This window comes from Cariama cristata, unplaced genomic scaffold (genome assembly GCF_000690535.1).
Source record: "Cariama cristata isolate BGI_N322 unplaced genomic scaffold, ASM69053v1 scaffold36872, whole genome shotgun sequence".
NCBI lineage: Eukaryota > Metazoa > Chordata > Aves > Cariamiformes > Cariamidae > Cariama > Cariama cristata.
Genome location: NW_009602794.1, coordinates 16,251 through 31,189, shown reverse-complemented (window position 1 = coordinate 31,189; position 14,939 = coordinate 16,251). Strand labels below are relative to the sequence as shown.

At 46.9% G+C, this 14,939-nt stretch overlaps 1 protein-coding gene across 1 annotated transcript in view; it reads left to right on the top strand.

Moving 5' to 3' along the window:
* Nucleotides 1-1,338: 1,338 nt before the first annotated feature.
* RAB40C (RAB40C, member RAS oncogene family) overlaps nt 1,339-14,939 on the top strand; it is a 24,822-nt gene continuing 11,221 nt past the window's right edge. Inside the window, exons 1-3 of the mRNA XM_009694911.1 lie at nt 1,339-1,375; nt 11,913-11,973; nt 13,932-13,992. Coding sequence (XP_009693213.1) covers nt 1,339-1,375; nt 11,913-11,973; nt 13,932-13,992 — 159 coding nt within the window. The remainder of the gene's footprint in view (nt 1,376-11,912; nt 11,974-13,931; nt 13,993-14,939) is intronic.

The window sequence follows — 14,939 nt, the reverse complement described above, 5'->3', positions numbered from 1 at the left end:
ATGTACACAGAAATTATCCTCTCTTCTGTTCCCTTCCGTACCAGTTTTAACACCAGCAGGCTGTAGTCCCTTTTGCCTGTAGTTTGGGAGGCCGAGTGGAGAGGAGACCTAACTAGGTGAAAAAAAACCCCAAGCAAAGAAAAAAATCTAAAAAAAAAAAAACCAAACAAAAACCAAAACCAACCAACCAAACAAAAAAACCAAACCCCAAAAAAAGGAAACAAAAAAACCCCACTATTTTGCCTGTCCTGTTTACTTAATCTTGGGACAAGAGGTGATTTATTTTTCTCATATTATCAAACAACTTTAAGTAACTTGATGGTAAAATCCGCACAGGAGACAGCGCGCAAGTCTGCGCTACGGCACGAGGAGATGAAACTCTGCGGGGTTGATCTTGCCTAACCTGAGAGCCTTACCTGCGCTGCTCGCCGTGCTGGCAAACGTCTGCTGTGAGATGCCTCCTTAGCTTGAAACACGCCTGTGTTCTTGTAGGTGTCATCTGTATTACAAGGTTAAAATTCAATACTTGTTTTTCTATTTTAAAAATGCAAAACACTGGCTTTCTCTTGGTAGCAGCAAAAGTTGTGCTTCAGAGTTGCTGCCAGGGTAGCTGGGGCAAAATCTTTGTCCTGCAACAGCTGTAGGTCAGGAGGAGGAGAGGACCTGGGAGGCTCCCAGTTTGGGCTGAGAGCGGAGAGGTTGAAAACAGGATTTCAGACTGTTGAGAGCTGCTGCGGAGCCGCTGCAAGGCGGCACGTGTTGTACAGGTGTGCAGGGGGGTGCTTGCTCTGGTAGCAGGGCCAGCTGATCCTTTAAAGGCCAGGAGGGACTGTTGAGTGCGCGCAGCAGCAGGTCAGGTCCCTGGAGATGATTTGTTATTGCTGGAAACAGCCCACCGAAACGTGAAACCAGTCAGCAGCCATCCTGATGCTTCCAGTGTGGAATGGTGCTTCCAGTGGTCCCTTTCCAGGAACGGTCCCTTTCCAGCGTGGGGCTTGTGATCGATGCAGCGAGACCAAGTTCACGAGCCAGTGAAATTCATGGTGAGTGGTCTCTCCATAGCTGCTCCGGGACCTCTGTAAGTATGTGTGCTCAGCAGGCCTGTGGTGCTTAACCCGTCTAAGCCCAGCTGAAATGTTGTAGCCTTCTTTCTGGGTGTTTGGGTGTATAGCATCAGCCTGGAGATGGCTGCATCATTGCTGGCTGCTTCTGCTTTGCTGTGTTGCAACATGACCCTTTGAATGGCAAAACCTGGAGATGCCAACTGGTGTTGAACAGTGGGGTCTGGATGGCAGGGGGGGCTGCAGACACCTGTCTGGCCATTTGGGATCTGCCGCCATGTGCATCTGGATCCGTGTGCGGGATCCCCGCGCAGGTGTGCAACCGTACGTGTGAGCTCGGCATCTGGTGCACGGAGGCGTGCACGTCAGCCTGGCGGTGATGCCACGAAGGTCTGATGCTGTAGAGCAACATTTCCCATGTATTAACGTGCACAGTGTTGAGAGGTGTAAATGTGAAGGTGAACCTCTTCAATATCTTCATATTGAAGATGTTTTGGACAAATACTTGGATTTTTTTAAGTGTTTTGTTTTGGGGGGTGTTTTTTTTTTTTGTCTCCAAGCTTATCTCGGTGTTTGTATGGTAATCCAGCAACAATGGAGATTGTTATGGTGCCCTCTGATTTTCCTCATAGGCTGTCTTTGTTTCTGCATGCAGCTGTATAGCTTTTATGGAGATCTGAACTGCAAAGCATGAAGAAAGTCTTTTGTTTGTTGTCGCTTCTGTGCATAAAATCATTCTTGATTTTCTTCTAAAGCACAAATCCACTTAACATCCCCAATTCTGGACTGACTTTTGACTGTTTCTGTGGCTTCCCGGGTGTCTGTTGAAATTGTTCGAGCTTTAGGAACAGATTTGCTTCTGGCCTCAAATGTCATTTTCAGATGCAGTTGTCATCCTTAAATGAGCCCAGAACAGAATTCCTCTGTGTGAGGACCACGTAGCTGCCGAGATACGGCTGGGCTGTGGAGCAGGCGGTGGGCAAGCAAAATCTTCTGCAAATCTGGGCTTCCTAGAGGTCTCTGAATAAGTGTTTTTCTTTTGGCTGGTTACAAAACCAAACAAGCAATTATTTGTCCAAGGTCCCCACCTACGAGCCCTCGGCTGTAGGTGAAGATGCCTGGGAACAAACTGATGCGAGCAGCCTTTTTGTGAAAGGCTTCCAGCCTAAATCAATAGCACTCTGAGTTGAAACGAGGCAGGTATGAGTAGAAGATGGAGTATGCTTTTTGGGGATAAAATTGACAAATTTGGGTAACTTCAAATAATTGAAAGGCGTTTATTCTCTGTTTCTACGCGTCTCTCTGTACGAGGTGCTTGGCAGCTTGTTGGGTGTATCGCGCGGAGCTGCCAGGTGCCGCAGCAGCTCCCTTGAGTTGGCAGGAGCTCGCGTGATGTGCTGAGCTTCCTTCGGGGGACGTGGGGCCCGATTCCTCGGCTCAGAACAGCTCAAACTCATCTGCACAGTTAAATCATCAGAAGCTCCTTGTTACCTCCCATTGAGTTGTGCAACAAGAGTGGATTTTGTGTTTGCCGTGCGAGCAGGAGATGACCAAGACTTGAGTAGATGGCTTCTGCCTACCCCCGTCTCCCAGCCAGCGCCATGTGAAAGCAGCACTGGTCTCCTGCCTGCCCGATAAGAACTGGGACCTCTTGGTCCTGTTCCCAAGGCGTCTGCTCAGCCACAGCGTGGGATGGGACCGCAGCGGTAAAAGGACCTGCTTGCTGACCCTCGGCTCCAGCTCTGCGGGCAGGAGCTGGGGGTGTTTTGCACTGATGCTGTTTGGGAACTTTTGTCGCCCTGCTTCAAACAAAAGAAGTAATATTGTGAGGGAAATGCTAACACCAAAAGACACAGGCCTGGGATGAATCCACCTTTGTTTTAAAGCATATATTTTGTTGGCCCCTGTTGTTGATGGAGATAACTTGTTGTTTGTCTATCTAAAGAGTAGGTAATTGAATGCATGACTCAAACTGATGAGCTCATGTGTTGTTTGGAAGGGATTTTTTCTGTGGCTTACAGGTCTGAGCTGACTAGCTAAATTGCTGCTGTTAATGTGCTGTTGTACACACTTTTTAAGGTCGGATGACTTCATCAGTTGTTATTCAAATAGCTTGAATTTGCTTTTTTCATCAGCTAGTGTTTATGTGCTCATACCACATTTTTTCTGAACAATTTAGTATCACTTACAGATGATGGAGAAAATTACTCCTCTAAGCTAATAGTAGGAGGTGCAGTGGAAGGTAACGCACTGGTGGTGTCTTCTACGTGCAGATGCTACTGCCTGATTTTAAATTACTCGAATCAGTAATTACCTGCATCTTTTGGTGCACATGTTACTGGGGTACCAGCCCTAGCAGCTGTCTTCTGCCAGGAGTGAATTTTGGTGTTGGAGTAATATATTCAGTTGTTGCACACTGCAGCGCAAAACCTGTTTGCTCTGACTGTGCGTTCGACAGCTGGTGACTCCTGGCCGGCTGTAATTTCCGTACTCATCGGCTTCGTTTGACTAGACCTGAAACGGCAAGTCTTTCAACATCGACTTTTGCCCATAAGTGAACAATTCTGATACGAGTTTGCAGCCCTGGCTGCCCTTTTACTCATAGGCTGTTGTAGGCACACACAAAAAAAACCCTGCCACCCAAACCCCCAAAAATAAGGTGTTTTGAACTACACTCATAATGTGTCCTAGCTTCATAATTCTGCTTCTTGGAGCAACTTGGCTGCTGGACTCAGCTGTAGGTTGACATTTAATGACCATCTCGCCGTAAACCATTCTTAAATGAAAAGGTGCAGGTTGTGAGATGCAATGGGAGGGAGCACGTGAACATGGTGATGGGGGAGCAGGTAATAACTGTTGTCTTCTTGTGGAATACGGCTCTGCCAGAAAACAGGACCCAGGAGACTGGTGCCCACTTTGGTTTGAGCAAAGAGTCTGTGGAGAAGCCGGTGAGTTTGTATGGCGCTGGCTGTGTTGCAGAAACGTGCGGTGAAGCTACTGCACCTGCCTTTTGGCCTCAATTTTGTGACCTCCCAGCACATCTCTTCCCTTATTTGTTCTCTTCAGCTTGTTGGTGAGGACAGGACTTGGCCGGTTGTTGCTACTTCTGCCTTTCCTCCACACTCGGCAGGGATGGGGCCATCTCCATTCATTCGGTTTTGGGGAAACTGTGGCACGCCAGCCCGTTGGACTCTCAGTTCTCAGATGTGGGGTGGTGCTGCTACCCCGTAGGAAACAATTATTGCTTTTTGTCATTAACTTGCCCCTGTGAAAACATTAGCGAGGGTCAGTTTGCCAGCCGGTGCCGTTGCTGGCTGCTCTCCCCACATGTACGGCATGCCGCGGTCGCTCCAGCTTTCTGAAGGGGCTGAGCAACTTCACACGTGCCTCCGTGCCCAGGGGCAAGGCTTTCCATTTAAAAACCTGACCATGTTGGTTATGGCTTAGAAAGGTCTAGTTAACACCTGTGATACCCAGGGATTTGGTAGACTAAACAGTCATCTTTGGGCACTGCTCGGTTACTGCTGGCATTTGGGATAAATTAATTTCTGCACTAATGGTTTTAGGCTGAACTTCCCAGAGCACAGAAAGGCTCCAGTTAGGAAATCTGTTGTACAGGCAGAGGCACAGTCGCTGTACTGGGTTTTGCACGATGAATTGGTTGTTTTTTCCTCTTCTAATCCAGCTGGAAGGTTTGCACAAGCCCTTTGGAGGGAGAGGGAGGGACCTTTCAGCAGCTCACATCTTGCACACACACAAGTAAGATGACTGCTAGCTTATGTGATAAAAATCTTGCCTGGGCATCCCCAAGGGTACACCGAGGGAGGGTGGCAGGCTGGGGAGCCCGAGCAGTACCCAGCCAGGCTCTGCCAGCCCTGCAAGAGGGTGTCGGAGGAGGGGACACCCTGCCTGGACCCCTCCTGGGGAGCCTGGCCTGCCTGGCCGGTAAAGGGACCACCAGGGAGGGGACAGGGCTCTCGTGTGTAGCTTACGTTCTCCTGAAAATTCACAGTTGGCTATGGTGTTCGTGCTGGCATCCACAGTGTTGTCTGAACTGGTGCTAAAGGTCTTTAAGTGAATTTACCCATCTCTGCTTAGCCACGGCTCTTGGAGCTGCTGAGCAGCTTCATTGGAGATTTGTTCTTAAGGTCTTCCTTTTGCAAAAGGGAAGAAAAAAAATTTACAATCCATTGATCCACTCTAAAGTGTTTCTTGGTGTTCTGTGGCAGTGAGAACAATCATTTAAGACCAACTGCACACTGGATGATTGTGGCTTCTGATCCTTCCTTATGTATTAAGGAAGGATTGCCACAACACTGAGGTTACAAATTCATCACAATTTGTAAAGTCCACCACGCTGATTGGGAGGCATTCTCAGTGCTGGCCCTGGAGAAACAGAGTTTGCTTGATACTCTTGATGGTGTTTTATAATTATGGCATGCCTTTAAATTTCTCAGTTATTTGCCAGCTCCTCGCAGAGACCTCCATCACTTTCTCCCAAGGATCCTCTTGAATGCCATGCAGCACGATCAGCCCAGTATAGCTGGTTACTCGAGTTCTCTATGAAATCTCAGCAAATTAAATATTTAACATGTATTTTTGTTTTTGTTTTTTTATTCCAGCCCTGTGCTCTCCCCTCTTCCCAGCAGTCACTGGTTAAATGTGGCATTAAACCTGCAAACCTTTAAGAAGACCTTTTAAGAAGTCCTAGACCTTTTTTGTGGACTCAGCAGAGCTGATGACGTGTAGGAGGTGCTTTGGGGGAAAATCCAGCGTTTTCAGTCAGACAACTGTGGCGTGGTGGCTTTGGCTGTACTAATGACAGTCACAACTGGAAGTCTGTCGCCAGGCTTGCTGGGTGAGGTGCTGTGGTGGCACAATGAGTGTTTCTGGTGGCTTGTGAGCCACTGTTAGAATTTCCCAGGAGAGCAGAGCGTTTCTCTAGAGCTGCTGACAGATCACGTACATCTCGCTCATCAGTCCTCCTCTGAGGACTCAAATGCCATCGTTATTAGAAGAGTTGCAGAATGGAGCCACTCTGCCTTAATTGTGTCTGCGGATGAAATAACAATCTGCCAAAAAGCAGCATTAGTCAGATAGGTAACAAAAGTCTATTCAATTTATCTTGTTTTCTTATTTAGATAATGCATTGAGTGAAGGATTGACATTGGCTCGTTGTCATTGTACGCCTCAAGTTTTGCCTGTTGACCTTATATATCACTTTGCAAATGGGCTGGTTTGACTACTTTTGAATTATAAATAAATGAAACCCAGTTTAATGTAATTTTTAAAAAGGCAAAAAGCTGAGGTGGCATCGTATAGTGCATGTCTGTAAGCTGGGGGAACTTCATATTTTTAATGAAGTTCAAATAACGGGCATTTGTTTTTGTTGTGGTTGCACTAACAGAAAGTAAGGTGGTAGATTCCAAGCTCCCACAAGCAGAAAACAATTCATTTGAGAAATGAGGTGGCAAAAGCGTCTTTGGCCAATTTGATTCACGCAGACTGTAAATGACTTGAAGTGATAAGTAGAGTGTCTCTTGGAAGGAAAGCAAGCTTGTCTTAAAACTGTGTCAGTGTTTCACTCCAGTAAATTAATTTTTTTTTCCTTTCTTTGAGAAGAGATTTTTGAGCATCACCTGGAATGTCTTCTGCCTCAGATCTGTGAATAAATTATGTTCTTCGTAAAGACACTGCAGATGCAAACTGGAGATGGTGCTGCCAGCCTGCTGCAGCCCAGCCTTTGAGGAAGGTTGCAGGAAAACCTGCGGATGCCTTACGTTAACGTGGGGCGAGTCCCTTCATCCCTCTGTCAGGAGAGGGTCCCGGTTGTACCTTTTTGATGTTTGTATAGGTGCGGTGAAGCTGTTAGTTGGGGTTGGATCATTAGAGCATTTCTGGAGGAGGATGCTTGATTTGGACCAATAACCTAAAATACAATATTGGCTCTAGCATCACACTGAGAGCTAGAATCGCTCTCACCCCAGCGCTAAGTGAGGATCACCTTGGCAAGCTAAAGGAGGAAAAAGGCATGTGCTGCTCTTACTCCTGTAAGGTTTTACTCAAATCTACCTTTTTGAGGGGAGGCGACCCTTCTGGTCCCCCGCCCAGGCATTAGGGCAGAGTCACCTTGGGAGTCTGCAACTGCAAAATTGTCTCCTTTTCTCTCAAACAAAGACTTGCACAAAGTCAAGAAGGTGCTGTGCTTACAGCAGTAAATATTTACAGAGCCTTGTTCACTTGAGCTGTTTAAAGCAATTTTCCTGAGAGATTAATCTGTTTAATCTGGAGAGCCCAAGAGTAGCATGAAATATGTGTCTCCCTTGTCTTTCTACCTTTTCCAGTGCGACTTCCAGCTCCATGTATATGCTTGCTTGCTACCTCCTCCATTGTGTTTTTGGGGTGCTGCTGCTCATGCAGATGCAGTTTAGGGGCTTGGCAGAGCAGAGGGGTGCCTTTTTCCAAGCCGTGAATTCCCAAGAGGAAAGGGGACTGACAGCCTGATACACAGTAGTATCAAGTGCTGGAAGAAAATTGTGATTTCTCTTGGGGGAATTTACTTTCCCTGTTCACATCAGGTGTCATCTTTTGGGTGAAAGTTTTAACTAAGTTAAGGTTGGGTGTGAGGTTTTTCAGGTCATGTTGATACGAAGTGTGCTGTACTTTACGTGAGTAATTTGGAAGAGGTTGGAGTTTCCTATAACACATCCTGTGTATTCCCACAGGAAAATGGCTTGCTTTCTTAGGTTTTCCTTATACCAATTGGCAAAAGAAATAAAAGGCTTGGAATTCCCTGGAGTCTTGCCCAGGAGCATGAAACCCGGCTCTGCAGAGGGGAATCGGGTGTCTGACATCAGGCTTGGTGACAGCAGATTGCTTTGCAGGGTGCCCTGTGCCAGGTCGGCTCGTTGCTCGAGAAGTGGTGTTGAGATGGCGTCAGCGTAAGTAGGAGTCTAAAGCAGGACTGGAAAAATAGCAGAGGAGTCGGCCTGAATGCTAAATTAGGGAGAACAGCCCAGGCTTGTTTTCCGAGCCTCATTCATTTTGTTGCATCATGCTAGATAATGGTCAAGAAAGAGATCGGTTGATATAAAATAAGCTTTAAACAAGACTGTTTTCTTTTCCCCCAGTGCTGCGTGCCCCGAGGGCCAGGTGGGGTTGCGGAGGCAGCTGCTGGCAGCGAGTCGGCCGGTTTGCTGGTGCTGCGTGTGCCGCAGGAGCATTGCGTGGGGTTTGTAGCAGCGCATCCCTTCTGGGGGATCAAAGCGCGTTTTGACAGAGAATAAATGTCGGTCTCGAAATGAGCTGTACTTGGCTGCGAGCAGAGGTGGTGCTCAGGTGGGGGAAACCCTGTCAACTACAGAAATTCAATTTTGAACGCTTCCCTTAACTTATTGGCGTCTGAGCTGCCTGAAACGCAAAGGCAGACGAGTGGCGCTGATACGGCATGGCCACAGCTCGCTCTGCCAGCGGCTGTCCCCCTGCCAGCAGCCCCTGGGCAATGGTGGTATCCTGTGGTGGCCCTCTGTCCCCAGGTCCCTGGGACAAGGGGGAAGCCAAGGTTTGAGCTGTAGGCTGGGTCTAGGAAAGTGGGTTGGGCTGCTCGGCTTCCTTCTCAGCTGTAAAGGGGGAGGGGGGGGTATGTATTGGGCTACAGCTCAGGAAATTGGTGTCTGTTACTGGGACTAAACTGGTAAGGTACCAGCTGTGAGGTGACCAGTACCAGTGTTAGGTGCTGTGGCGAGTCCTGTGATTTTTAAGGGCATCTGTGATTGATGGAAGTTTTCCAGTAAGCCATGGCCATCCTGTACCGCTACGGGAGAGCAGCGCTTGTGAGCTGCATTCTGCTCGGAGTGCTAACCAGCTTTAAAAAAAAAAATTTAAAAAGTTGCATGCAAGCTTTAAAGGGAGTCTCTTTAAGCTGTCCTGGTCACTGAGTGTTTATGGAAGAGAGAAGCTGAAATTTTCTCCAAAATGTTGCAGTTGCACAGGTTTTGTCCTTATCAGTGAGCTTGTAGGCAGAGTTTGCTCAAAAACCTTTTGTAAATTTAGTCCCTAGTCCCAGTTTGGGTGTATGCAAGTTAAAAAGTGCATTGCTTTCCTCCAAACTGTGTTAGCAGATACTGCTTAAATGCTGGCTGTAGCCTAGAATAAAAAGTCAAAACAGCTTTGCTTTTAACTCGAGTGTATGTGAATTCCTCAGGCCAGTTTAATGGCAGTACCGCTGGGGTATTTAATGAATGAATTAATCCTCAGAAAGGCCTTTACCCTTCACCTCCAGCACTCTGATGCCAAGGAGAGAAGTTCTGCACAAAGACACGGGTTGCCCTGAGGCCAGGCAGCGAAAGCAGTTGACGGGCAGCTGTCTGGAAACGTGAAGAGATAGATTTGGTACTTTCTTCTCTCTGTGCTTTTGCATTCGGCATTCGATGCCAAGCGTGGTGGGCAGCGGGTGCCTGGAGAGGCTGCCAGACCCCCTCCATTCTGGTGAGCTCCATTAATGTCCCGCACAAGCGACGGGCTGCTGGGGCAAGTACAACCATGCACCTCGTGCTTCCTCCCTCCATCTCGCATACCTTCTCTTCTGAGCATAGACATCACTGTGAAGGACGTGAAGGGCTTCTACGTTGCCTATTTATTTTCCCTGAGCATCTTTGGAGTGAGGAGCAGTTGCAGCAGGAGCTCAGGAAGTTTTCCGGTGCTGTTTTCTGCTGGTTGCCCACTTTGGTCATGGCCATGTTGTTCTACCCGAACACCGGTGTTGCTCTGATTTAAAGTGCCTGGTGTAGTTTAGGATGGGCGTGGAGGGAGTGAGTATTTAAAGCATTGCTGTGGTGACTGAGTCCTGTATATTTGCAACAGGGAACCCGTCTTCCCCATGTTGGAGATGTAGTCTGGGCAGTTCATAAGCGTGGAACCTAACGAAGGCATTTCTGGGTTTGTGTGTTTGGCGTTTCCATTAATGAGTTTTCTTCTCTTTCCAATCAAGCTGAACCTCTCTCGCTTTTAAAAGCTGATAGTCCAGCGATTTTGTTTCACCTTGGTGGTGGCATTTTTGGAAGCACGTGGCCTCTGTGCCCTGAAAACTGTCTTCCCCATCCTTGGTGCTTTCCTGCAACTGCTCCATCCGTATGCCTGGGCTGCTGGCACAGAGGATGCTGAGGACTTACTGCTTCCAGGGAGCTCCTGTGCATAATGAGAAATGGGGCAGTTCTGTGTGGAGCGGAGTCTCAGGGGATTTTGCACCTGAAACAGGGCAGTGGGCTGAATTAGCCCCTTCCCTGACGGCACGGGGGTGATCCTGGTTCAGGAACTTGCGGGAGGAGATGTCTGGATGCTCCCTCCTGGTTGCAGAGCAGGGTTGTTCCCACTGCTGCTCGCCATCCCTGGGGACAAGGGAGATTTACATGTGCCTGAAAATAAATACAGATCATTCACTTGTCTCTGGAGGAAGATAAAATGTAAACCGTCTCTTTTCTGTGATAAAGCACTGGAAATAGTTGGAATTTAAGATAATTATCCTTATTGCTTTTTATAGCACCCTGTGAAGGCTGAAATCCAATTTGTTTTTCACTAACAGGGAGCTCCTGCTGATGACTCAGAAAAATCCATTTGGTTTATTGACAAACTTGTCTGTTTGATTGTCAGGGCAGTATTCTCCTTGCAGGAAAAGGGAAGTACAGGTCTAACACAAGGGTGGGTTTTTAACAGAGATTCAAAGTTTGATATCTATTGGCAAGAGGAAAAAATAAACTTGATCTAATCAGAGTAAAGTGACTCTGCTTTATTAAAGATGGTTGTAAATTAGTTTTTGCTTTAGTGGGTGTGCAGTAATGGTGCACGGGACTTTGTTTAAGCAACTTCAAAACACTTGAAGCTTTTGTGAAACTGGACCTTGCGGAGAAGCTACTTTTCCTGGGCGCCTGGTGCCCCTTGGCCGTTCCCAAGCCCAGGCGTTGGGGAAGGAGGTGGGAGGCGCGGTTGTGCCTCTTCCCTCCTCTGCCTGGGGCCATGGGGAGTGGTGCGTTGGGCTCCGTTTGGATGTGTTGCTTGAAAGTGGAGTTGCCCCCTTTTTTTAAAGCAACTTCTCCGTCTGAATGTGACGACAGGCTCCCAGTTTTTAACAAACTCTTTGTGCATCTGGAGATGTTGAGCACCCCTTGTGCGAACGAGTCGCTTGTCAGCACAGCCTGGTGGTGTGGTTTGGAGAGGCTACTGCTGCTCTGGTACTGTGGCTCTATGAAAAGCAGTTGTCCCTGCTGCCTTCTCAGCTCTTGATAAAGGGGGAGTGCTTTCTGCCTTATCTGAGCCTGTATGATACACACCCGAGAGCCGCTCGGAAGAGGAAACAGCATTCCCTGGACAGGCTTTCAGTATCACCCGCCTCCCAAAATGTCCTTTGAATGTTTCAGGTGATGACGTCTGAGAGATGGTGGGTCTGCGGGCTGACTTAGCAGAGATGCTTCTAAATTGTTCATCTCTCTGGCTCACCCCCAGAAGTCTGTCATTTAACACTGTCACTTGGGATTAATGCTACAGACCACTGAATCTCCTCCAGCTCGAGTCCTAACAGGTTTTATCCAACAATTGAGAAGTAAGAAGCAATCTAGGGGTTAATGATATTTTTAGGGAGGAGGGACAGAGCTCCACAAGAGTAGTCTTTGCCTTGAAACAGAAGTCTATTTCTGTCAAGTCTCTGTAGCCCTCCACAAACACACAATAGAGCAAGGGGGAGAAAACACGACTTTCTGTAAACATGAAATGATAGATCTGAGTGGGCAGAGCAGATTTCTTGTCCGTCCTTGAAGACCCGCTCGATGTTTGCTCAGCTTTTTATTGGTTTCCTTTCAGGAATTGACTACAAGACCACTACTATCTTGTTGGATGGCAGAAGGGTCAAGCTGGAACTCTGGTGAGTGTTTCTGAGCTGCTCTGGCTTCAAGTGCCGGACTGGTGAGCAGGGGCCGCGGTGCTGCTGGCGGGATGCTGTACCGAGCTGCGGAGAGCACAGAGCATCCCCAGGCATGCGGTGAGGCTTGCTAGCTGTCCTTACTAGTGAGTTGCTCTAGCAAACCAGACCTCTTTCTGTTGATCAAGTAGCACAAACAGCATGCTCTTTTTTGCAGTAATAGTCCGATTTCAGTCTTTCTCCATCCTGACCGTGTTCCCATACAGCTCTCGATCACTGAGGGGACAGTACTATTTTGGAAGCGATACTGGATTTTCCTGAAATCCTACGATGCGAAATACAGACAAAAGAATAGGAAAAGAGGAGAAAAAAATGGGTGATGCCCCTTAGTCCCTACAGAAGCCTGGATATTTCTCAATTACCTGAGTAGAAAATGAAAATAAGAGCAGTTAGTAGACCTCACAGTGAGCATCAGCGTATGGTAAACCCCTGGGGAGCAGGACTTACTGGAGTGACCTGACACTGGGATGGAGATGGGAGAACGCTGCGTGGGAGGGGTAACCCCTACCTTATCTGTCAGCACGGGACGGAGATCTGGAGTCCTTCTGGTCGAGCTTTGTCTGAGGTCTAACCTGCTGAGAAGCTGACACAGCAATTGTGTAGGTGAAAGAGGAAGGATAGGTAGCCTGCCCCTATTCTGGGTTTCACCTGGATCTAGTAGGGAGTGACGCAGGCCCTAAAACATGATGTTAAATAGCCCCTTTACCAATGCTTGTATTAAGTAACAGGAGTATTAGTAACTGTGTGAATTGTTAAATATGAATAAACGCCATGTTCTCAGCCTCCGTGACTGACTCTAGCAGTGTATAGTTTCGTGGTTTAATTATACCCCTGCTCTCTGAAGCTGAATGTCGTCATTTTCTTAGAAAAAACCAAAGCAGCTAATTTATTTTTCTAGCCTGTATGTTTATATGTGCCACTTACATTCTCTTGTCTCTCTTGTAAGATGTCTATTTTAACATTTCAGCCCCGAGTGTGTAGTTAGTTACTCTACTCTTGAAACCCTCTTCTTTTTATACTGTAATTCTTGAGCTGGAGAGTCAGCACAGTGCCTGAAAAGCTGGTAGCATTGGTTTGTGATGCCTTAGTGTAATATTTTACCATTACTTTCCTCATGCAACCCAATATTTGATTGCCGGGGGAGAAGGAGGTGTAAGCACAGGTTGCTAGATTGATGTCCAGAACCAATAATATGATGGTAATGTAGCCAGACTTATTTATACCACATCAAGAGTTGCAGTCAGGACAAATGGTAGTGACTGACTAGCCCCTTATTGTCGCAGTGGGCTAGAAACACTGTTCCCTAGTCCTGTTCCTGAGCTCTCTGTAGGGTATGATCGACTAGATCTGTCGGAGATCTGGGTGTAAGATATTTCCTTTCATTTTTGGTTAAAACGTGTTTGGAAAAATAAATGAAACTAGACAGTGCAAGACAATTTCTCCTATCTTGAGCAGTTATGTTCATTTTACGGTAGGCCAGCCGTTCACCATGACTAGGAGCGGTCTGCAGTCTCGCTCTGACTTTGAACTCCTATGGACTGTAGGGAACTAGGAAGAAAATCCTTTGCCCAAGGGAATAAAATGACTTACATCCTCATACATCATAAGGTAGTGCTGAAGCTGAGTGGTTTTGGTTTGCACCTTCTTCATGGGAATCACAGTGACAGTGAGGACCTCTGGAGTGTGTCTGACTGTAACCAAAGGTGGTGATGCACCCACCAATTTTTCCCAAAAACCACCGTGCTGAACAGTTTGGATACCGTGCGTGTTCTAAAGATCTGCCAAGATCAATACTGGGGTTTTTTAATTTTTTTTTTAATTTTTTTTTGGGTCAAATAGGATCTGTGCAGTATGGGATTCGATGCTCCAAATTTCATAGCTGTAACTTTTCTTTGTTGCAGGGACACATCAGGGCAAGGACGATTTTGCACTATTTTCAGATCCTACTCTAGAGGAGCCCAGGTAAGTGCTGCTCTCAGTGCTTTGATGGGGTGTGCTTGGTTTTCCTTTAGGCTGTAAAAAAAATCTTTCATGCTGTACTAAAAAGCTCTGAAGTGGAACGGATCAAGCATCAAAAGGATGGGATCTATGTAAATGCCAAGAGGCACTGCATGTTGTCTTGCTGCCTGGTATTCTGTTTTTACGAAATGGTGGGAGAGAGGGGAGTGAATCACAGACTTTCCTAGACTGCTACAGAAAAAGTCTGTTACAGGCTATAGTCAGTATTGATTTCTAGAGAAGGGCTGAGAAGATGGGGTTATAGAGGACAAGGCAATTCTAGCTCTAGGTCTGCCTTAGCTTTAATGTGGGAGCTCATACTTTCTGAGGTTTGTCAAATTTGTTTAAATATGACATTGGCTTTCCCAATGGAGTTCTTCCAGTCTGTGTTGCCTTCAAGCCAGTTCCAAAAATAGGGTGGCTCCTACTTGCATGTTTGATGCAGACTTGAAACTAGAGCAGCTCAATTGGATCGTAAAGTGCGTTCCTTAAAACATGAGACAGAGCATTACATTTTGAGTTTCTCCGTTGGGCCCTGCTCCAGAATAGCATTTAGATTCTGAACAGCAGAAAAACCTTGTGGTCCTCTGAAAAACTGCTGTTCTTTAATAGAGCTTTCTTACTGTTTTACTATCATCCTTTCAGTAATGTGGCAGGATCCTTTCAGGATAAAATCTCCCTGGGTTAAATGAACTACTGTATTTTCCCTTTTGTTTCCAAATTGGAAAACTTTGGAGAAAATTCCTCCTCTCTTAGACATTAAGAGTCGGAAGCTATATATCAACCTCCTGACTGTGCCAGTACCCTGGCAGATTCCCAGCCTTTGGGAAACTTTGCCACTTTTATTCAAGCTCTTGCCACTTGGCTTTTTGCTCCTTGTAGCTGTTTGCCAGTTAGCAAAGCAAAAGTCT